General features: G+C 54.7%; 1 protein-coding gene across 2 annotated transcripts; it reads right to left on the bottom strand.

Moving 5' to 3' along the window:
• Positions 1–454: 454 nt before the first annotated feature.
• Positions 455–23,778, bottom strand: OGFOD3 (2-oxoglutarate and iron dependent oxygenase domain containing 3). 2 transcript variants are annotated; one of them, XM_047093934.1, is made up of 9 exons: positions 23,607–23,778; positions 22,213–22,430; positions 18,800–18,875; positions 17,278–17,320; positions 14,593–14,657; positions 13,989–14,045; positions 9,009–9,162; positions 5,615–5,738; positions 455–1,284 (listed from the first exon to the last, which is right to left on the bottom strand). In XM_047093934.1, the coding sequence occupies exons 1-9, from the start codon at positions 23,678–23,680 to the stop codon at positions 1,148–1,150; spliced, it is 948 nt and encodes a 315-aa protein (XP_046949890.1). In that variant the 5' UTR covers positions 23,681–23,778; the 3' UTR covers positions 455–1,147. The 2 variants fall into 2 exon arrangements, with proteins under 2 accessions (XP_046949890.1, XP_046949891.1); XM_047093935.1 differs by lacking the exon at positions 455–1,284 and adding an exon at positions 2,726–2,907 and having other exon boundaries at positions 23,607–23,692.
• Positions 23,779–24,009: the final 231 nt, after the last annotated feature.

The following is a 24,009-nucleotide window of genomic DNA, read 5'->3' on the forward strand; positions in this document are numbered from 1 at the left end:
GTCACCCGTGATGCCCACCATGAGGCCTTCTCAGGATGAGGGACTGCCTGTACCCCCAGCTCTGTTGGGTCTGCTTGGCCTCCAAGGTGTGGACCCAGAAGAAATGTCAGGGCAGGGCTGCAGGGGGAACAGGGCTCGGGCACCCGCTCTGGTCACCGGCTGCGGACCCTCCCCTGCCACTCTGTGGGGCACAGCACACACCTGGTGGGGGTGAAGTGGGGGACGGAGGGCAGGTGGGAGGCTGGGACGGTGAACAGGAACCTGCAGAGCCCCTGCCCAGGGAGGGGCGACCCGGATTCAGGGAGGGCAGTGGGCCAGCCCTACACTCACTTCTTCTGAAATTCAAGATCGAGTTGAACACCGGTATTTACGTCAGTCAGTCCAAAAGGGTCCGGACGAGCAATCAGTGACGCTCCTTCCTTCCCCGCGGCCCCCTGGAGCCTAGGGGCCTGAGGTTCAGCTGACGGTTAGTTTATTGGTGTCCTGTCCTCTGCTTGGCCTCAATCCACTGTCAGGATGTCTGATCTGCTGCTTTGTACTTTGCCGGCGCTCCCCCAGATTATACGTGCCGTCTGGGGAATCGATTCCCGCTGCCCCACCTGGCCTACCCCGCACCCTGCCTTGCTATGCAGAGCATCACCGGGGCTCCTGCAGGGTGTGACCAGCTTGGTTTCTGGAAGATGCCGTGTCAGGAGGGACTCACATCACTGATGTCTCAGGTCCTCGGCCCCCAAGGTGTCTCCCAGAGCCGTGCACTCACTGGACCTTCTCTACAGGTCATGGCATCATCCACATTCAAAAGTCAGTCTCCGGCGGATGAATCTGGATGAGGCCCAGGCAAATGATTATCTGTTCACAAATGGGAATTTCCACCCAGGGCCCCGGGATCCCCTCTTGAGGAAGGATCGCTGCTAGCTTCTGGGCCTGATGTCAACAGCACGCCGAAGCAAACACACAGTGCTTGGTGGTGAAAAGCTGCTTCCCCCTAATTTACTTACGGACGACAAATGATCGAAACATCAGGAAATCAAAATCCAGGGTGATTCATAAGGCACCTTGTTCAAAGGAAACGGGCTGAAATGGGGAGAGGAGGACGTTCTGTTCCGTGTGGCTGCTTCCCAGCGGGAGGGCGCCGTGAACAGGAGGGCTACGTGAACTCAGGGTCTGCGATCCCGTGGTCGGGGTTGCAGGTGAAGGCGATGGTGACGGCGTAGCGGGTGCCCCAGTGGACCTTCTCCACACGGTGCAGGTTCTCGGACCCTGAGGTAAAGAAGGACACCCGGCCTGGGACAGAAGAGAGAAGAGGGAAGTGACCCGGAGGTCACACACGTGGCCGGCCCTGACACAGCAAACCAGGAAATAGGACAGGTGTACCCACCATGGGAACGGCTGCAGCAGGACACCTCCATGCGTGAGGGGCACCCCAGCCCCCGCCCTGGCCCTCTTTGTGGTGGGTGGGCCCAGATGTGGGGGCCAGGTCCTGCCAGCACCGTCCAGGGTGCCCCGACAGGCCACGTGGCCTCCCCAGGCCCACCCCTCACAGGCTTTCAGGTTCTACTCCCATGTCAGACAAAACCAAACCGTGGAGAGTGATGGCAATGTCTTACCAAAGAATCAAGAAAGATATGTCAAGACAAAACACCCAATGCCTCGTCAGCTCCCTTCAAGTTGAGATAAAAGGTCTTCACCTTTCTGCCTAGGGAAAGGCAGCTTCTGGGAGTCCAGAGTAGGGGCCCTTCCAACCTGTCCATTTTCAGACAATTCCATGTTCAACTGCTTCTGTCTTTAACTGGCCTTGCACACAGCACTATAGAATTTTCTACAAGCGAGCTGACCATTACCAAGCCATGACGGAGGAACCTGAGATTCAGCAGGTACTATGCTCTGGCCGCGTGGCCGGGCCCCATGACAACCACATTTCCCTTCACAGTTACAGCTCAGCCGGTCGAGCGTCCGACTCTTGATTTCAGCTCATGTCATGAGCCCAGGGTTGTGGCATTGATTGGGCCCTGTGTCAGGCTCTGCATAAGCATGGAGCCTGCTTGGGATTCTCTCCCTTTCCCTCTGGCCCTCCCCTGCTTATGGTCTCTCTCTCTAAGATAAAAATAATTAAAACAAAACAAAACAAAAAAACCCACAACACAAAAAAACAATAAAAAAAACCCACAAAGCCACTGCTGGACAGTTGACTGCTTCCGTCAATACTTGCAAATTGACCGTAATCTTTGCAAAGGAGAGAAGCCACCTCAGACACGCCCTGCTTTCTAGCTGTAAACAGAGAACCGGGCTCTGTTTGGAAACAACAGAGCAAAAGAAATGGTGAACACACAGGAAACCTATGAGTGTGAGCCTGGGGGCTCCTGGAACTCACACACAGTGCAGTCCCCTCCTCTGGACCAACCCAGCCACCCCCATGGGAAGGAAACGCTTTCCCAGAGCAATCCGGACCCACCACACTTTCTGAGAGTTACCTTTATTTATTTATTTTTTTAATGTTTATTTGAAAGAGACAGAGTGCAAGTCAGGGAGGGGCAGAGAGAGAGGGAGACACAGAATCCGAAGTGGGCTCCAGGCCCTGAGCTGTCAGCACAGAGCCTGACACGGGGCTCAAACCCACCAACCGTGAGACCATGACCTGAGCCGAAGTTGGATGCTCAACCAACTGACCACCCAGGCACCCCGAGACTTACATTTTTAAAACACATCTTGTCCTTGGTCTCTTGATTCAAACTTGAGACATGGGACAGCAGCCAGGCCTGTCTGCACAGCGGCCGCCGGCCTCCCGTGCCCATCCACCCCCTCCGCCCATGTAGACAGACGCAGTTCTCAAGTGTCTGTGGACGCACAGTAAGAGTAGGGGTCTCCGTGTCCCTTCCAGCGTTTCCGCACAGTTTGTAGACAGAGGTGCTGAAGAGCAGAGAAAAGAACCTTGGGACAATACAGGGCCTTCCACCATTCATGCTGTTGGAGCCTCAGAAGAAGTTAACATTGGGACAGAAAAAGAGAACTTGAGGAAACAATGACCCAAACTTTCCCCAAAGTCGTGAAAACCTGGCTTTCAATCCAATCCAATCCAATCGGTGTAGCCAACCCCGAGTGGGACGCGGAGGCCCATCACAGTCAAACAGATGAAATGAGTCATTTGGGAAAATCTTGGAAGCAGCAGAGAAAAAAGGCAGTGACCATGGGGACAGTGACCCTGACAACGACTCTCCCTCAGCAAGAATGGAACCTGAAAATAAAATGATGTTTCTACAGAGAAAGGAAAATTCTATCACTCCAGAATTTCACAGCCAGTGGAAATATGCTAGAAAAGGTGAAATGAGGGCATTTACAGAAGAGCCACAGCCGGCAGACCCATGGGGCTGGGAGTGTTAAGGCGGAAGAAAAATGGTCCCGTTGGAAACCCGGGTCTACGGAAAAGAGTGAGGGTTCTGGAAAGATCGAATGAGTGGGAAAATGTAAGTGTGTATTTTATTGTGTGTATTTTCCTGTGAATTTCCACAAGAGAGGAGAGACTGTCCAAGACAAGAACCATAACATTTAAATAGGTCTCATTGGGGCGCCTGGGTGGCGCAGTCGGTTAAGCGTCCGACTTCAGCCAGGTCACGATCTCGCGGTCCGGGAGTTCGAGCCCCGCGTCGGGCTCTGGGCTGATGGCTCGGAGCCTGGAGCCTGTTTCCGATTCTGTGTCTCCCTCTCTCTCTGCCCCTCCCCCGTTCATGCTCTGTCTCTCTCTGTCTTAAAAATAAATAAACGTTGGAAAAAAAATATTTAAAAAAATAAATAAATAAATTGGTCTCATTGGTGGGTGAGCTGCTGTGCGTCTCTCCAGAGTCAAACGACAGCTCCCACGATGTCTGTGGGGACGAATGTACCTCGCTGAGCCCCAGGCAGGGACAGCACACAGTCAATCGTATAAAATAGTGTGGCTGCCTCTCATCTTGTCCACCTGGAAAGAGGCCCTCAGACCCCATCAAGTGCCGGTGTGGTAACTAGAGAAAAGTACGGCACCGGCTGCACAATCCTGAGCCCCTCTGTCCTGTCCAACCAGCAGGTAAGCCCTACACTTGATTCTGACTGGTGAAAAGTCCACAGTAATTAAGTAAGAGTAGGTACCACAGAAATGCTCTGAAGAACCCAGTGGCAGGCCGCTCGTATCAGAACCACAAGGAAATTATTAGCAGAGGATGAAATCACCATCTGTCCAGGGACCAGCGCTGCTAACTCACCACACGAGGCAAAGAGCAAGACAGACCTGTAACATTTACACTGGTGGGTGGGGCTCCCAGGGCCACATCCCCCAGAATCTTGTCTCCCAGGGCCACGTCTCCTAGAACCATGCCCCCCAGGGCCACGTCACCCAGAACCACATCCCCTAGAACCTTGTCCCCCAGGGCCATGTCCCCCAGGACCATGTCTCCCGGAACCACGTCCCCTAGAACCTATCCCCCAGGGCCACATCCCCCAGACCTGCGTCCCCCAGCAGTGGGTCTCCCAGGGGAGAGTCTCCCAGGGCCACGACCCCCAGAACCATGCCCCTCAGGGCCGTGTGCCCCAAGGCCACATCCTCCAGGACTATGTCCTCCAGGGGTGCATCGAGTTGTACTGCCCACCCAATTCTATAAACACAAAACATTTCAGGATTCACAAAAAGGTACTTTCTGGCTTTTTACACTCTTCAGTAAACAACTTAGATATTGAGCTCAGCAACTGAGTAACCAAGCGTGTGAGAGAAACTCAGTGTCTGTAATCCTGCGTGTTCTTTTTCTCTGGGACAACAAGGGCACCTCTCAAAAGCATGTGCATGTAACACCCAGCCTCAGTGACAGAAGCTTCTCTGGTTCTTTATCCATTAAAGCCTTGGAACTGCAGGGTGTCCAGGGCCCCTCCTGCCCACTGACTGAGCCGAGGTCTACACCTCTTCCTGTGCTCACTCCATGGAGGGAAGAGAGCAAACCCCGAGCGGTTTAATTTCCTTTTTATGCCTTTTGATTTCCAAGCCACTTGGTGTCCAATTCAGAGCTACTACAAGGAGCAGTTTGGACCCACCGGCTTGGGGGACTGCCCCATGGCTGACAGGAACATTCTGGCCAAGCCAGGTGGGCACCCTCACTGGCCTGACCGAGCTCCCAGCGGGCAGGAGCCCAGTGAGCAGGTGAGGACAATGCCACAGGCACAGGTGAGACGCGGCAGCAGGTGGACGGCACTGGCGCGCTGTCCGAGGTACCTGGGCTGGAGCCAAGTGGCCGGGTCTGTCTGTGAGTCCCCCCTCTTCCCCACAAGTGCCAGAGGGAGGGACACATCATCTGCCCAGCACCTGCTCACTGGGCAGCTCTGAGTGTCCGCACTGTGTCCGGGGAGGCAAGCCCCAGTGCTCAGCACTGTTATCAACACCGTCAGGTTGGGAGTATCACCTCACGTGAGCTGCTGAGTCCCTCTGGGGAGTGCACTACAGGGTAGGGAGGGGAGGGCTCTGGGAACCGCTGTGCCATGGCGGCAGCGACCGTGGGCGATGGGGCCCCTGGGTGTCCAGGACCAGCAGACGCATCCAGGCAAGCGCAGCATCGCTGGGCACCTGCCCATGCCGGGGGCTGCCGCGTGAGGGCCCTACCTGCTCTTGGCTCCACTGTCTTGTTGGCCCCCTCCTCCACGAACACAAATCTCCCTCCGCCGAAGTCGTCCAGGTAGTCAGAGAGGTAGAGCAGCGAGGTGTAGTCAAAGGAGCCATAGGTCACCTGTGGGCAGAGCGGAGGGAGCGCGTCACCATCGAGGTGCTCGTGGGGCACGCAAGCCCAGGACACCGCTGTCAGCCTTCAGAGGTCAGCATACAACACGTGCACCTAACAGAGGCCTCTCACTGCCTTCTTGACTTCAGAAACACCTTGGTTGAGCCCACGGTCGTGTGTTTTTGCTGGGACTCTGGCACAGCTCAAACCCCCGGACAGCTGTCTTCCGGAAAGGCAGCGTGTGCGGGACGCAGGGCAGACAAGCCAGCACCATAGCGATTCCTGGGACGGTGGCAGCGTCCTTGCTGACCAGCAGGGCCAGTCTCCTGCACCAGCAGCAACGGCAAGTGCTGTCGCTCTTTCAGATGCTGGGCGACTCCAACCTTTGTTCTTAACTCCAGTAAAAACACGTGCCATAAACTTACCATTTTAACTACCTCAGTGCGCAGCCCGGGGGGCAGCAGGCATGTTCTCACTGTTGTGCCACCATCCCCCGTCTGTCTCCAGAACTCCAACCTCCCACATGGAAACTGTCCCATTACACGCTCACCCCCGCCCCCCGCCCCCTGGTGCCGACCCTTCTGACAACTCTAGAGACCTCATAGCCATGGGATCCCACGGGATCTGTCCTTTTGTGTCTGACCCTCTTTGTGTAGATGCTCGTTTGCAGAGGAGGGGTACGTCTGAGCACGGACCCTCTGAGAATCGACCCCCACTCCCACCTGGACGAAAGAACGGAAACGGGGCAGCTATCACTTGTTTCCTCAGATGCCCCGAAGTCGGGGACGGAAGGGACCCCTGGAAGCCACTGCAGGCCAGGGCTGCCGCACAGACACGTCGTTTTCAATGTGACACCTTCAGGGTTTGGTTTAAAACCTCGGGCTGCCGAGAAGCTAACTGTAATATGAAAGGAAGATGTAATTTCCAAGGGCTTCAGTGACACAGATCAGAACAAAGAGCTTTAATAATTAATAAACGGAATTAGTGAGAGATGCACTTTTCTCGTGCAAAGAATTTTAATCACATAATAACGTATTCCAGGCTGATGAACCATTCAATTAGCAAGTCTGGGGTAGGAGAGGAACAGTAACGGAAGAGTCTAAGAATTAGTCTGAAACGTCACCCTGCCAGCCCTGACGCGCAGCCCGACCCCTGCCTCTAAGCTGCTGGGTTGACAGCCAGTCTTACAAGATTTTACTGACACCTGTAGGCATCAAGGGAACGGGACGCAGAAGCCCCAGGCCAACCTCCTGCGACATGTCTGACCACAGCTTGAAGAGCCTTCTCCCCTGCCACCATCTTTACCCCCATCACCATGACAACAGTCATCTCCTGACATGAGGTGGCCAACCAGCAAGGCTGCTGTGGTGACGGAGACCCAACATCACCTTGTGCCCTCTGCACCAGGTCACGTGAAGCTGGATTCTACACACCTGGGCTTGGCTCCACAACCCCACCAAGAGCCCATCTCGGCTTCGCCTTAACTGACGTTCGTTCACCAAACAAACACCAGGGTGATGGGAGACCATGATCTCCCAGGGTCCGCTTCTAGAACACCTTCAGCAGTGAACCTCACATGAGTTGAAAGCATACATGAGCCACCTAAGCTTAAAAGAGACCCAGGTACAGCAGGAGGGTCCAGGAGCCTGACCCTCTCGTACCCACCCATCCCCAGATGCTGCACAGGAACCCCCCCAAAGCTCACGTGAAAACCGGGGACCTGGGTAAGGAGGAAACTGGAAGCAGCGGGCTCTGCTGGGGAGTCTGTCCTGAGCTAGAGACAGGAGCCCCGCGGATCACGAGCAGGTGCCACGGTCCAGTTCTCTTGTGTCTGAGGACGTCTTCTCGCCATGCCCACATGTGAGCGGCCCTTGGCTGCTCGCACTGCCCTGGCTCCTGCAGACCCTTCTGTGGCCTCCTGGCTCTAAGCACCCCTCTGGGGAGCCTGCAGCTTCCGACTTGTCACCGGGGCCTGTCTCTTCCCGCCTGAAGAGTATGATCTTCGAGAACGCGGCCAGGGCGTGTTTCTCTTGAACCGACTCTTCCTGGTGTGTGGACGGCTGTCCTTCCTTCGTGCAGGAAATCCTCCTGGACTCCAGCCCACGCGTGGGGCCCCCTTCTCCGTGTGCTGGAAGTACCTGTCTGTCCTCCGCATACATCGTCTTTTCCCTCAGCACCAGAACACCCTCTTCTGCCTCTGTAGTGTCCGCGATCACCTTACACCAAAGGTCTCACCCTGTCCCCGAATGATGATCTGACAGTGGTTACCAATGGGTCAATAGCTGCCAATGCCACGAGGTGCAGGGGGATGGCGCTCCATCACAGCCGGATCTGAGCACATGGTGCCTGCCACCTGGAGGCCAGAAACCCCACACTCCCAGCCTGAATCTGGTGGAGCCCCAGAGCGGCGTGGGCCCACACGGGAGCCACTGGCCACAGATGCCACTTCTGTTTACACTGGCTTGAGCCGATTACATATCGGGTCCTCAGTTTCACTAACCACACGCAAGTGCTCGCAGCCATGCATGCTGCCTCCTCCGTCAGCTCAGTCGAGATGAAACAGACACTAGGCGTCTGGGTGGTCTTGAAGCCAAGGCCACATCTGCAAGCGTCCATCCCAACCTGCCTCATCACTCACCCCGGTTCTGGGTATTTTCCACTTGCTTCTTTTGTTCTAGCATCTAGGGACACAAGGGGTGTCCTGGATCACCTGAGCACATGGCAGCCCTCGGGTGTCTCCCGAGGCAGGTCTCCCCTGGCAGCATGCCGAGACCGTGGGTGTGCAGGGCGGTGGGGGGTGGGGTGGCTGCAGGACAGGCAGGGACGGGCTCCTCCTGCAGCTGGTCAACATCACGGATCGAGAGCAGAGCAAGGACGGGAAATCCAGAGGGTCCGGAGTGGTCAAGAGATCTTCCCATGAAGAGGAAGAACATGGGGGAGGGGCAGGCAGGCCCGAGGAAAGGCCACCTGCAGCTGCGGGGGCAACAGAAGGCTGCCCAGGGGGCACGTGGTGAAGCTTATGGCGCCAGTGGAGACGGCCACAGAGGACAGAGTGCCCACCACTTCTTAAAGCACTTTTCACCATCACTTGGGGACAGGTTCCCGCTCCCCCCCCCCCCGACTACATCCTCGGGGTTCGGGACACACCTGAGCATCAGAGACAAAGATGTGTAAAACCCCAACCACAGAAAGGCCGCAGTGGACACTCAGAAACCCGGGCGGGCAGCTCGGGCAGCCACGAACAAGCCCCGGGGCCCATGCTGGAGAGCGAGTGCCCACCTTGTCCACGTGCGCGTGCCAATACTCGTCGTGTGCCGTCCGGGCTTGGGTGCTGTTGATGCGGGAGAAGAACGTGGGCTTGGTCAGGTGCAGCGAAGATGCGCTGATGCCAAAAGCCTGGGCGATCGTGAGCTGGACCTTCTGCCGCACGTCCCTGTAGAGAGGACACAGGCGTCACCCAGGAGCAGCGCAGCCTCAGAGGAGAGGATTCTCCACGGGCCCCACGGAGCCCACGCAGCGCCACGCTACAGAGTGACACGGCTGTGGGAAAGCAGCAAGATGGACAGACGTACATGTGGCCCACGCACGTGTGAAGGCGCATCGTGTGCAGAGCCAGGAACCCTGAGGACCGGCTCCTTGGGGCATGGCCAAGGGCGGGGGCCCCGTCTGCGGGGACAGACAGGCAGCTGCGGGGCGAGTGGCCCTCTGCACAGGGTGCACGTGCTCCCGACAGAGGCCCGGAGGACGACCTCGACCCTGTCTGAGAGCTGCACTGTGCGTGGTCAGGGGCTCGGGCCATTCCTGCCGCGGCAGAGGGGTGCTACCCCCGGAGACACCAGCCCCTCCCTGGCACGTCCAGGGGTCTGGGCTCCCAGCCCTACACACGCGGCTGTGCGGCGAGGTGCCACGGGGCACAATTCACCACACGGGCATTCATGGTGGGGGCACCACCCTCCCTGGACCACTGCTGACCTGCACGGCCCATTCCACAGAGCCCCAGGGAGCCGACTCCTGGGAGGCCAGGATGCAGGGGAGCAGCGCTACACAGGCTGAGCCACACCTGTGAGGCGGACACATGCACTTGCTGTCCATCTACCTACACACGTCTACACACGTGCACACACGTCCCTACCTACATACATGCCCACACACATGCGCACACACATACACAAACCATACACACTAACTCCCATACACATGCACAATACATGCCTGCAAGACATAACTACGCATGCACATACCTGCTCCCATATACACATACATGCGTGTACACCCCCATACGCGCCTACATGTACAGGTGTGCACACACACACACGTGCACACACAGGTACCTACCTGTGTGCACACTTACAGAATATTTGGTAAACTAGGTCTAGGACCACAAATGATGGAGCTCCAGCCCAAAAGGACATAAATCATTCCAACATTTCCAAACCACTGATGATGATGCTTCAACATGCACACCACGTGCTCAAGGGTACTCCCACAAGGCAGGGCACTAACTGGGGGTGCGCTAGACCCTTCCTGGGGTGGGGCTCCCCCAAACTCATCTCAGTAAGCAGTTATTCTAACATTAGTGATGCCCATGGAACTTCTGCTGGACCAACAATTATGTTCAGAATTCTTCAGACTCCTCCATGGGGTAGGAGGGACATATGCATTCAGTAGCTCTTATCACCCAAGTCATAAAAAGTACTTATGAGCACATCACTTATCCAGCGGGCTCCGTTTCTTCAACTTTGTTCACCTTCAAGGCCCAAAGCATTTCAGAGTTTAGCCAAATGTCAGAGTCCAACAAACTGAAAGAACTTAGAGACTCATGATATTCTTCCATCTGTCACCAAACAGCACACGGTGTGGATGACGCGTTGACAATGCGATGGTGCTCCTGGAATCAATCCCAGCTTCACTCCACGCACAAGCTTCCTCTCTCAGCTTCTGCAGTACTTTCTGCTTCTCTCTCCTGGTTTCCTCACTTTTATTCTATGTTCACCAACTTAACATTTCCACCTTGGAGCCAGAAAGAGGCCCGCCCACTTGGGGCACACTGGCCTTCCACTTCTTGGTTCCCGCTGTGGTGACAGTTCCCGCTGTGGCGACGGCTCTCGCTGTGGCGATGGCTCCCGCTGTGGCGACAGTTCCCGCTGTGGCGACGGCTCCCACGAGGCCACCAAGACAGTCCTCAGCTTTCATGGTTCTGGCTTCTGTGCATATCATGCTGCGTATTCTCCCTGATGTCAGCGCACAGATGGCGGCTGAGAAAAGTCTGGAAGCGATCTGGTGGTTTTTACCTTCGGCACATCCAGAAAAGGCGGTTTGGTGACTCAGAGTCCAAGACACGACGTGGACGTGGTCCTGAGTGTAACAGCCCGAGGTGTGGTGCGGGGAACGGTTCAGACCAAATGTTTGCCTTGAACATTGGCCAGATAGCCCATCTCAGCCACCATTCTCCTTCCAGGTTTGTGAGACCCACAGACGGAGCGTTGCATTTTCTGTGAATTATCGGAATCCTTGTGTGGGAGACAGCAGTGGAGATGTCACCCAAACCCTGCTCTGTCACTCTGCAGATGTGGTCTGTGATGATCTAGACCATAAATTAGATCACACTGGTATCTCGTGCTGGTAATATTCTGGTCATGTCTCCAAATGCTCAGTTATTTTTAACCATAGAATAGACAAGATGAGAAAGAAGATTTCTCTAAACACTGCCATCTACTTGACAAGACTCTTCAACAACATATTTTGAAAAGTTTTCATTATTTTTTTAGTTATTATTATTTTAACAATTGGTTTATTGTGTGAAACTGATTGGCTCCTCCCCTCTTTCTTCATTGATAATTACCAATCTCATTTGTTAAACCTTAAGCTGCTAGAACACAGGGGGCATCGCCTGCCTCTTGGGAGCCGTCATATCCAGTGCCCACGTGCCCAGCGACAGCATGCATGCTTCTGGGTGCAACCACCGACTGGGTTTTCTCTCCAGAAATACAAACTCTTTTTCATTTGTGCAACCCTTCCTGGGTTCTGTGTGCGACCGCAAGCCCTTCCATACTACAGAGGTGACCGACACCCTTCCTCTCTGCATGTTCACACTCAAATGAGACAGAAATCTGCTGTTTTCCCTTCATTCACGGTGTTCATTCATATGTTTCATCGACCTTATGAACGTGAAAATACCGACCCACACTTTTTACTAAACGGTAACATGGTGAATGACGTTAACTGGTCACTGGGTAATCACAGACTGAGGCTCCTGCACCACCAGTGCCTGGCTGGTTGCACCAGGAGACCCTGTCGCGCTTCAGGCCCAGACTTCACAGCCACCAAGTGAGGTCACTAGCGCATGGCAGGGATCAAGTGCACCACTCACTGCCGTTACTATTCATGTATAGAGTTCATCCGACCCCTCACTTCTCTCTGGACCAGTAGCCCAGCTTTGTTTTCCAGCTGTCTCCCTGGAGACGTGACCAAGGGGAAGCGGCAGCTGTGTTTCCAGCCCGGGAGGCCTGCTGGCTGCTGGTTGGGGATGGGTGCTGGAGCTGAGGGCGCACAAGGGCAAAGTGGGGGCCGCGTGGGGACGGGATGCCCGGTGGCGTGACTGGCGGCCCTTACATGACCTACACGGGGACAGAACTGCACACACTCACACAAATAAGGTGAAAGCAGGGAATCTGAACAAATAGGTGGCATGGTGCCACATCCTGGGGGCGACACCCTACTCTCACACGAAGCAGTTGCAGTCAGGGATCCTGGGTGGAGGGTACAACAGGGTCTCCCTGTGCTAGTTCCCAAAACAGTATGGAAGTCTTGATTATCTAAAAGTTAAAAGTTTTAAGTAAAAAACAAAAACACTCCTGGGGCACGTGGGTGGCTCAGTCGGTTGAGAGCCAGACTCTGGATTTCGGATTCAGGTCATGATCTCACGCTTCATGGGAAGGAGCCCAGAGTCGGGCTCTGTGCTGGCAGCGGAGAGCCTGCTTGGGATTCTCTGTCTCTCTGCCCTTCTCCTCCCCCCAAGATAAAAAACAAAACAAAACAAAAACAAACGAACACCTTGCCCCAGCGGGGGAGCTGCCAGGACAGGAGGGCTGTGTCTGACAGGGCACCAAGTGGGGGTGGCACTGGCATGTGTGGTGTGGCTGGGGAGTGGGCACAGCCCTGCACGGCGGTTACAAGAGCTGCTGGACCCCCCTGAGGCTGGATGTGCCTCCGTATCCATGAGCTGTCCAGAGAACAGCCCTGGGCCGAGGGGCACACGCAGCCTCCACTGGGTGGCGTGAGGGCGATGGCCTGGCTAGGCCCACAGCTGCGGAGGCGGCTGCCCTGTGTACTACCCACCAGCACAAAGCGTGCTCGGGTGAATTCCGCACGTCTGCCCTGACTGCGCAGAGGGCCGCAGAGGAGCCAGGGGAAGAAGGAAACCTCGGAGCCGGGAGAGTAGACCAGTCCGCACAACCCCGCCTCCCTTCAGTATTTCTGCGGCCACTCGCTGGGTCTTTGGGTTCCCTGGCCTCCTGGGGGCAGAGAGGTACCACCCCTTCATCCACCTGCCCGGATTCCAACAAAGTGAACGGTGCATTTCACCTTTCGTGAGACCCTCTGTTCACAACATGCCCACGACAAGCCAGGGGCTGTTGGGGGGGGGGGCGGGGTTGAAAGGGAACGCTGCTGGGGCGTGGTCAGCCGGCGTGGATGGGTGGTGGTCTTTGAGGGCGTGGTCGAAGCATGGATTGGATGGGTGTGACCAGTGGGCCACGGACTGGGAGGTGTGGTCAGGGGCAGGCTTGGACTAGGCCGGTGTAAGTGGATAGGCACACCACAGGGGGAAGGGGACAGGGTGATGATGGGGTGAGTGTGACCAGGACCAAGGGGGTAGGCGTGGCCTGGCCAGGGTAATGGTGGGGAGGGCTTGGCATAGGCCCGGGGTGGGTGAGGTCAGGGGTGGGCGTGGCCTGGATTGAGTTGAGTGGGCGGTGCTGGCGGGGTGGGTGTGGCCTAGGGTGGGGGCAGTGGGTGGGCGTGGACTGGATGGAGTGGAGTGGATCCGGGGCTAGTGGGCGGGACGAGGATGGGGTGGGGTTGACTGGTGGGCGGGGTGGGTGTGGTCTAGGTGGTGGGTGGGCAGTGCCGGTGGGCGGGGCACACTTGGGTTCCACCCCTGGTTGGGCTGGGCTTCTGGGCACACCGACCCTGGGCCCTCCCCACTCAGCCCGCTGTACCTGCCTCCACATCTGACCTCCTCACCCCTTTCCTCCTCACCGGTACAACTTGAAGTCCTCTTCTGAGAAGACGGTTTGTATTTTATCTCCAAAGTATCTGCGAAAAAACATAGTGTTAACAAATGCAACATTTCATTAAACGTTTATTGTTAACGTTTTATTATATAACATTTAAATCTTTTCCTTATTTCCTTTAAACTCAGTGTTTCCTCCAACTAACCAGTAGGTCCCTGAAAACTAGCTTGTCCTAACTGCTCCCTCTACAGTGACAACTATGTGATTAAAAGGCAGGGAAGTCAATACCAGCAGAGTGAGGGTGACATTCAGCAAGGCTGGGAGAATCCCTTTCCTTCCCTGGCCTCAGGGAGGATCAGAGTGCCCCTGACTCTTTCCAGCTCCCCTTGGCCCCAGAGCCTGGTGGGCACCGCCCCCCCCCTCCTTCCTCTAGCTGTCCCTAGGCCTCAGGTAGGTCCTGCTTTCCCAAGAAGCGCTCCCTGGGTGTAGCGCTAAACTATTCCCTGCAGCTGGTGAACAGGGACCCTGCGCCTGAGAAGGGCCACACCTCCCACTTCCCAGCTAAGAACTGCACAAGGGTGCAAGGTCATACCACACAGAGAGGGTCGCAGCCCCTCTTGGGCTCTCACCTGTACAGGTTCACAAAGTGCTTCCCAACAGACAGGGCTCCTGAGTGCAAGTCCAGGATAGACGCCTGGAAAAGACGTGCACAGAGCACAGGGTGACGGGGTTTGAAAGTCGCCAAAGGTAAACGCAGACCACTGAGATCCAGCCTGGGCCAGGGAGCAGTGCTGGGTTTCAAGAAAGTTGGGCCCAGGGTATGTATAGGACATCTCGTTCTCTCCTGCCTAGTCCGATTTTCTGAAAACAGTCCACAGTCTGTGAACTCCTGCAGCTGAATCACACCCCACCCACCCTCCCTCCTTCAGCCCTGTTGAGGTGTAAGGGGACCACACATCACACGCCCATGAACCACCATCAATCACCAAGATAACAACCACATCCCAAAATGTCCTTGCACCCCTTTACCATCCTGCTCCTGCCTCTCTCCACCCACCCCTCCCCACCCAGGGAACCACTGATGCGCTTCCTGCCATGACAGACTGATTCACCCTTTCTAGAATTATCTGTGAATGCAATCATGTGGGATACGCTCTTTTTGGGTCTGGCTCCTTCCACTCAGCATCACCTCTCTGTGGTTTGCTCTGCCTTCGTGTCTACAGACGTCCACCATCCTTGTTGCTAAGGAGTACTCCGTGGTCCGGGATGCCACAGCCACGTGGCCTGTTTCCAGTTTGGGGCTATTACAAATCTGCTCTGAGCACTGGCGGACAAGTCTGTTTGGACAGATGCTTTCATCCTCTTGGGAAATCCCTAGGAGTGGAATTAGTGAGTCATACCTCTCTACAGGATGGCCAAAGTGTCGTGAACTCCCTTCTGTGGGCCCTTCCCCATATCTAGGAGAAGTGGTCACCAGCACAAATCATTTTTATGCTGTCTGGGAAGCTACTATATCTTTCCTCATTGATACAGCAACCAGCCCAGAGGTTTGAACATAATTTGAGGTTAATAAATGTTAACTGAGGGGTGCCTGGGTGGCCCAGTCGGTTAAGCGTCCGACTTCAGCCCAGGTCATGATCTCACGGTTTGTGAGTTTGAGCCCCGTGTCGGGCTCTGTGCTGACAGCTTAGAGCCTGGAGCCTGCTTCAGATTCTGTGTCTCCCTCTCTCTCTGACCACCCCCGCTTGTGCTCTGTCTATGTCTCTCAAAAAATAAATAAATGTAAAAACAAAAAATTAAAAAAAAATAAATGTTAACTGAGCTTAAAGATATCAAATCTGATAATTTGCCACAAGACAGTTTCCTGGGGGAATGCCCAACAATGAATAAGAAATGAGGGGCGCCTGGGTGGCGCAGTCGGTTAAGCGTCCGACTTCAGCCAGGTCACGATCTCGCGGTCCGTGAGTTCGAGCCCCGCGTCGGGCTCTGGGCTGATGGCTCGGAGCCTGGAGCCTGTTTCCGATTCTGTGTCTCCCTCTCTCTCTGCCCCTCCCCCGTTCATGCTCTGTCTCTCTCTGTCCCAAAAATAAATAAAAACGTTGAAAAAAAAAATTTAAAAAAAAGAAATGAGTCCATGCACAAATGGGTTTTTAATAAATGCTCCCTCTGAATCAAATCAAACCGAAATAAAAGGAGCTTAATTTCCAGGTAAAAGTTTGCAGAATAAAATAAAGCCATGCAGATCATCAGAGAAATACTTAGAAATTCTACCAAAGTCTGTAAACTAATCTTCCCAGGACTTTCAAACATGTAGACTGATTCAGGTCCGTGTAATGGCGATAATCCAGGGATCACCAAACAATGCAGAGGGGACTGATCTTCCACAGCTCCACTCACTGGGTGAGGAGACCCACGTTCAGGACACCACACGGGAAGGCAAGCTGACGTGCAGGGCTCGCAGGGACAGAGGCTGCCCAGGAGGCAGATGAGACACAGTGCTGGCCGCCTGTTCCCGGCAGCTGTTGTAACTAATCACCACCAACTGGGGGCTTGAACCAGCAGAACTTTATCCTGTCACAGCTACTGAAGCCAGAGGTCCTAAATCCAGGTGTGGGCAGGGCCACGCTCCCTCCAGAGGCCCCAGGAGAGAGTGCCTCCTGCGTCTTCCAGCTTCTGGTGGCTCCAGGCATCCCCTGGCTTGTGGTGGCATCCCTCCACCTCTGCCTCTATCTTCCTGTGGCTTCTCCTCTTCTTCCTCAGATCTCCCTCTGCCTCTCTCGCCATTGGACTTAGGGCCCACCCCAGTCCAGAACCATCTCCTCTTGAGTCCCTTAACTTAGTGTCATCTGCAAAGACCCTTTCCCAATTAAGGTCCTATCCCCAGGTTCTGGGGGGGTGAGTCGTTCATGCGAGCCCTGAGCCCCCTGCACCTCACAGATGACGGTGCCCACACCGTGTCTGTGGGCACCTCCTGCCTGGGGCCTGGGGAGTGTGTCTGCCACCATTTCCCAGCAGCCCTCCCACTTCTGCCTCTCCTGTTTCCAGGGCTTGTCACCCTCCTCACTGGGCTCCTAACTCCCCCTAAGCTCACTGCCTGAGACCAGGTCCATCTGCCCCCAGCTGGGTGTCTGAAATATGAATGAGATCTGGAGCAGGTTGCTGTGACTCACCCTGAAGAGAGGGGACACTCCCATGTCCACCAAATGTGGCGTGGGGGGAGGGGGGTACCCAAGAGCCCTGCAAATCCAGTGCCGCTGTCCCTCGGATGGTGAGCAAGTTAAAGGGGTAGAAAGAAAACTAAAGCAGGAACTCACCCCTCCGTCAGATCCTCCCAGGGACAGCCCCTTCTCGGCTATGCTGTGGGGAAAGGTCATTGTAAGTCAGGATTTAGTCGGTAGAATAGTCTATGATATAGCCGGGCAAGTAACAACCAGCACGATTAATGCAATGTTAACAGATCATTTACTGTTTATGATACAAAAACACATTCAAACCAAAGGACTCAATTTGCAAAGGCAAATGAGAAAATGGCAATATTTCATCATGGTCTTGTTAATTATATATGACACAGTTTAGAAACTACTGAGCTTAAATTTAATTTCCACCTTTGGCACTGAGAGCTGGTGCCCACTAAAATAGGCTGAACTACCCCCACTGGGTCCCTCTGGGCTGACGTGTCCCCCTCTGGTCATCAAAGGCTGGGGGGACACCTTTGCAATCCCCAGCTCAGGAGGTAGAGGCCCCATGGTGGCCTGTGCTGCATCTCACAGGACCATCCACATCACTGGAGACGCAAGAGCATTTTACAGACCAATCACAGCCTACCAGGAAGCTGTACTGGGGACAGATCAGCCCCTGAAATATCACTGACTCCTGCCCAACAAGTCCCTACACTGTTATGTAGAAGCATGGGGACCGTCTCCCTGCTGGGACCCTCAGCTGGGCACACCACCGGCAGAAGGCAGCCGGGACCCTGGGCAAGGCACACGGGCAGAAGGCAGCCGGGACCCTCGGCTGGGCACATGGGCAAAAGGCAACTCGAGGGTCAGACTCTGCTCCACTGGGCACTTGGCGTGTGTGTCTAAACAGCTTTTGTGTCTGAACAAGTTGTTGGAAAATCAAAGCCTTAAGATCTTGTTGTTAGGAACACCTGGGTGGCCCAGTCGGTTGAGCGTCCAACTTCAGCTCATGTCGTGATCTCACAGACACTGTGAGTTCAAGCCCCGTGTCGGGCTCTGTGCTGACAGCTTGGAGCCTGGAGCCTGCTTCGGATTCTGTGTCTCCCTCTCTCTCTCCCCCTCCCCCACACGCGTGCGCTCTCTCTTTCTCTCTCTCTCTCTTCCTCTCAAAAATGAATAAACATTAAAAAAAAGTTTTTTAATCCCAACAAAGGAAAAGCCAGTGTCAACTGTACCTGAGTAAGACTTCCTGCCCCACCCTGAGTCACAGCTAGTTGGCCAAAGGGCCAATTCCTAGCCAGTCTCGGCACAGAGACTGAACTGCTCTCTAGTGACCACCTGCTCTCCACAGGTGTCCCAGGGCTCCGCCAGCAGCTCAAGGAAGCAGCACTGCCCCGACCTCCTCTACAGGTCAGAACCACTTCCCGTGAAGAGTGGTTAGGCTTCAGGCAGGTTCCATCAGCAGCCACATGACTGAGGGCAAAAGCCTTCGCTCCTGGAAATTGGAAAAGCCTACCTTTGCCCTTGGAAGCATACAAGAAAATTCCTAGGGAGTTCTAAATGAATTTCCTTAAATCATCTTTTTCGTAGTAATTGTCTGCTTCCTGTCCCCCAGCCCCACTTTCACACTTGTTCAGGACAGAAGAGGCTTGGGTACCTGCGAATCCTCCGGGCTTCATCCCTGGTGATGACGGTGTCGGTGATGCCCCGCCCACACTTCCTAGGGGAGCAGCCTGGAGAGAGATAGCCAGAATGAGATGCTGACCCCATGCTGAATCCCAACAGAGCCATTTGCATTTGTTGAGGATTTACCTGTAGCTGGCCTTCCCCAGGGACAGTTTTGTGGGGTGGGCTGTGCCTTCCACAGGATTGGGGGGACAGATTTGGCAAATAAAATGCAAGACACCTAGGGGTGCCTGGGTGACTCAGTTGGTTAAGCGTCCAACTCTTGATTTCGACTCAGGTCATGATCTCACAGTTCATGAGTTCAAGCCCCGCATCAGGCTCTGTGCTGACAGTACAGCCCACCCCCCACCTCAATAAATAAGTAAACATTAAAAAATAAAATAAAATAAAATAAAATAAAATAAAATAAAATAAAATAAAGGACACCTAAACAGGTATGAATTTCAGAGAAGCGACAATGATTCCTCAGCGTAAGTGCATCCTGTGTAGGACACGCTGACATCCCACTGGGCACAGCACACTCCTGGTGGTCCCACACCAGGCAGGACGCTGGGAAGCATCTGGCTCATTGCTTACCCTTGTGAAGAGAGCCCTGAGCCACCCCAGAGGCGGCATCCATGACAATCCATGACCACAGACCCAGCCTTCCTAAGCCCCCGTGAGAAAGTCCTTCCAGGACGACTGAAGTTGTGCTTGTAATTCTAGCCACTGTCCTATCCCAGGGACCCAGCAAGAGCTGCCACCAAATGTGCTTACCACATGTCCCACCCTGAGCTCCCTCTGCCTCTCTGCAACCAGGAGGTGCAGCTGCTTAGGGGCATGAGGGTGAAGAAGCCCAGTTGGGGATGGAGCCAGGGTCAGGTGGATGAGGCCAGGAAGAGGCAGAGCATCAGAGGCGGACAGGCTCTGCAAACTCCTTGTGTTTCAGCGCTTAAGGTGGGCCCAGCTCCCTTGTACTAGGTGGGCCATCAACAGGTCCTGGCCAATGAGATGGAGACTTGGGACACTCAGGACCTGTTGGGCTGACCTTTAACTTTTCATCTTTTCTCCCCCCTTCCTGCCTGGAACGTGAGCCTGGTGCCTGGAGGTCAGAGAATGTCCTGAGACCGTGTGAGCCACACACTGAGTACAAGTGGTGAGGGGCTCACAGAGCACCAGGCCAGCCTGGGGGCGGGGGGCGGGGGGGGGGGCTTCTCTCTGGGCCTTGTTGTGTGGGGAAAATAAACTTCTACTTGGAGGACCATCGGGGGAGGGGTGCTTCAGTGCCAGAAGGCTGAATACAATCCTACTGACACAGGTGTCTTCATCATAAACAAAAGCCAGATGTATGCTTTTCATAAAAAATGTAAATATGAGACACAGAAGGGTTAATAATAAAAGAAAATACAATGATCACCAAAAGAAAAGTTGGAGATCTGTATAACTAATGCACTTTAAGCCAAAAGAATCATTACAGGGAAAAAGAGGGTCATATTTAGAGGTGATAGAACAGTTTACCACGAAGATGAAGGTGTGACAAACAGCATTAGATAGTACCATCTCAAACGCGAAACAGTCAACATGACAGAAGCTACCAGACCCACAGTCGAAGTGGGGATTCCTGCACACCTCCCTCAGTACTCGACGGACAAAGGAGGCAGAAATCCATGAGGATATAGATGGTTTGTATACATGGTAGGAGACTAGGAGAATTACATAGAACTTTGCACACAACCATTAGGAAACATTTTTCCAGGTGTATATGGAACATTTACAAAAACACAAAATGAGGGGCGCCTGGGTGGCTTGGTCGGTTAAGCGTCCGACTTCGGCTCAGGTCATGATCTCACGGTCCATGAGTTCGAGCCCCGCATCGGGCTCTGTGCTGACAGCTCAGAGCCTGGAGCCTGTTTCCGATTCTGTGTCTCCCTCTCTCTCTGACCCTCCCCCGTTCATGCTCTGTCTCTCTCTGTCTCAAAAATAAATAAACGTTAAAAAAAAAAAAAAAAAAAACACAAAATGAAAGTCTGAGCCAAAATCAGAGGATCTATATCATACACATTATTTTATCTGCCTACAATGCAATTAGGTTAGAAATCAATTTAAAAAAAAAATCTAACCATTTTTTAAGTTCATTTATTTTGAGAGAGAGAGAGCATGCACGTGCATGGGGGAGGGGCAGAGAGAGAGGGGGACAGAGGATCAGAAGCGGGCTTCATGCTGTCAGCACAGAACCTGACACGGGGTTCAAACTCACGAGCCCTGAGATCATGACCTGAGCTGAAGTGGGCTTCGTGCTGTTAGCAGAGAGCCCAATGCGGGGCTCAAATTCACGAACCGTGAGATCATGACCCGAGCCAAAGTTGGACACTTAACCGACTGAGCACCCAGGCGCCCCCCATTGTAACCATTTTTAAGTGTACAAGTTCAGGGATATGAGGCAAATTCATACTGTTGTGCCAACATCACCATTCATCTCCCGAATGCCTTCATCATCCCAAACTGGAACCCCGTGCCCCCTCCCCGCAAACTGTTTTAATGTGGCTAAATTATTAAATGGGCAAGAAGAAACTTCACTTCTAACTACTTGAAAAATACTTTCTCAAAAGCTGGGACACAGGTTAAGAGAGAAAGGCCGAGGGAGTCAGGGGGAGGTAATCCCCTCTGGTGTGCGTCACCACAGCGCCCCTCAGTGGAAAGACTCGGCAATCTTCTTCCAGTTCAGGTCCGAAGCATTGCTTCGAATTAAAAAATTAACTGAATTTTGTCCTTAAAACCCAGTGGCGCAGGCTAGGTTTTTAAAACTGAGAAAGCGTCCAGGCAGCAACGAACGTGCAGGAAATAAAGCCGACAGTGCCCAGTGCCGGGGCAGGCGCGGGGCGGGGCGGGGCGGGGCGGGGCGGGGCGGGGCTGGGAGGAGGGGGAGGGGGGGAGGGGGCTCTCCAGGGTGCTGAACTCCACGGCCGCTGCCTCTGGGCAGCACTCCCCTCCTCCCCTCCAGAAGGGGACACACAGGGACACACTACACGACACCAGGAAGGGCTTCTGGTAGGGACATTTTTCGTTGCAACATTTTCTGCAGCAAATACACCTAATGACACTCTACAGCTAACGCCTTTTCTGGCTTCAACTTTTTCATCCCTGCCTTTCCAATTCTGTTATGTCCCTTCAGGCAGTCTCCTCCAACAGACAGTACCCACAGTGTGGGGCACCTCGGTGATCAGCAGGCCTGCCCTTGCACTTCCCAGCCCACGTGTGGGTTAACCGACCTGAAGGAGGGAAAGTTTGACTGTACCCCCCTGACCCCCACACCACGTCGCTGCAGCAAAAGACCCACGCATCTCAAACGCACCACGTTCGGTGTTCGCGTAAGGCTCTTTCCCAGACCAAGGCTGCATCGCCTACCTTCAAACCTTCGGTGACTGTCATAGTCCTCCGAGCAGGGCACCTCAATGAACCTGCCAGGCAGGATCTCCCCACGGTGAGCCAGGACCTCAGTGACGCCATCATCACCCCCCAGGCTGCTCCAGAGCAGGAGCCCAGTAAGCACAGCACAGGCCCCCAGGACGGTAGTTCTCAGCCACTTCCTCCGCACCTCCCAAGGTGCCCGGACATTCTTTGTGCTGAGGACAAAACACAACTGCACTCACATGTGCTGAAAAGTGGGCCACGATGACCAGGGAGCATGTTCACACTTAATCACAGGGAGCCCTAAACTGTTCCTGCCCTAACAGAGGTCAGAGCTACTCCCAACCAATCCAGAAGCACTCGCCAGCCTGGAAGGATATGGTGGGGAGTGTGGCCCCCAGCCCCATCTGACCAGGCAGGGCCCACTGTGCCCTGTGCTGGCAACCAGATGAGCTGCCGGCCAGTGTCCCTCCCAGCCCAGCCAGGCTCATGGAGAACCTGAATCTATGTTGCCAATGCCAATCACGTTCCCTGAAACCGAAAGTGACCCTCCAGAACCACACATGTGCCCCTGGTGGACGTAACTAAGGTGTGAGTCCACCCACAAGCCAGCCAAGAGGACAGTACAAGCAACAATGAAAATCATTCATAATTAAGACACTTCTTGCACAACCTGGGTTAACTGTACGTCTAACTAACGTAATTACTGATGTTGCATGCATGTGTGTGTGCACGTGTGTAACTGAGAAACTGTGTGCTCTGTTGTCTAGGAAAAACTTGGTGACTGTAGGGCTTAAAGAACTTGCAAAAAATAAGAAAAAAGAGGGACGCCTGGGTGGCGCAGTCGGTTAAGCGTCCGACTTCAGCCAGGTCACGATCTCACGGTCCGTGAGTTCGAGCCCCGCGTCAGGCTCTGGGCTGATGGCTCGGAGCCTGGAGCCTGTTTCCGATTCTGTGTCTCCCTCTCTCTCTCTGCCCCTCCCCCGTTCATGCTCTGTCTCTCTCTGTCCCAAAAATAAATAAACGTTGAAAAAAAAATTAAAAAAAAAATAAGAAAAAAGATCTAGGCACCCTTGCTTTAAATATGTAATTAATTCTTGAAAAGGAGGGAATCTGACTTATTTTTATATGTGCCTCCCCCCTTTGCAGTGCTATATGAAGAAAACGAAATCCAGTTAAATAAATCCCAAGGTGGGCACAGCATGGTCAGACCATGTTGAGTGGATACCTGATTATTTTAAACAGGGATCATAGGTATCCCCGGGGCGGGGAGGAGGAGTCGACCCAGCTGCGCAGCACGCGCTCCCGAGGCCCCGCCCCAAGCAGACCACGCCCACCACGCGGCCCCGCCCCGCCCGCCGCAGCTCGCCCCTCCCCACGCTGCCCTGTACCTGCACGGGCGCCGGCGCTCCGACGCCCCGCTGCCCTCGGGCGCCCTGAGCGCGCCCCTGCGCTGAGGCGCCATCGGGCCAGGCCGCTGCGGAACCGGGCCGAACGCGGGAGCCGCCCCGAGCCCGGGACGAGCGCCGCGAGGGGAAGCGCGAGGCCGTCGCGGCCTGGGACGCAGAGCGAAGCGCTCGGCCGTCGACCCCGAGCCTGGCGGCCAGGCCCGAGCAATCGGAGGCCGAACGCCGAGCAGGGCGGGGCGCCGCGGACCTGGGCGCGCACCTCGCCGGACACCCCGCCCACCCGCGCGGCCCCCGCCCGCCTCTCCGTCCTCGGAACCCGCTGAGCCTCAGAGCCTGCAGTCAGAAGTGCGTCCTCGTCCGCGTGCGCGCCCTCCTGCCGGGCTCT

Source organism: Lynx rufus, unplaced genomic scaffold (assembly GCF_022079265.1).
Source record: "Lynx rufus isolate CCGP_SWC_20201006 ecotype Redwood Valley unplaced genomic scaffold, mLynRuf1.p SCAF_37, whole genome shotgun sequence".
Lineage (NCBI taxonomy): Eukaryota > Metazoa > Chordata > Mammalia > Carnivora > Felidae > Lynx > Lynx rufus.

Excerpts from the sequence above, each read along its gene's own strand:
- OGFOD3 (XM_047093935.1), bottom strand. The coding sequence starts at position 23,680 with ATGGCGCCTCAGCGCAGGGGCGCGCTCAGGGCGCCCGAGGGCAGCGGG. Across the intron at positions 9,163-13,988 it reads GAGGACTTCAAGTTGTACCG|GGACGTGCGGCAGAAGGTCC; the intron begins GTGAGGAGGAAA and ends TCCTCTCTACAG. Across the intron at positions 2,908-5,614 it reads GACAGTGGAGCCAAGAGCAG|CACCTCTGTCTACAAACTGT; the intron begins GTAGGGCCCTCA and ends TCTGCTCTTCAG.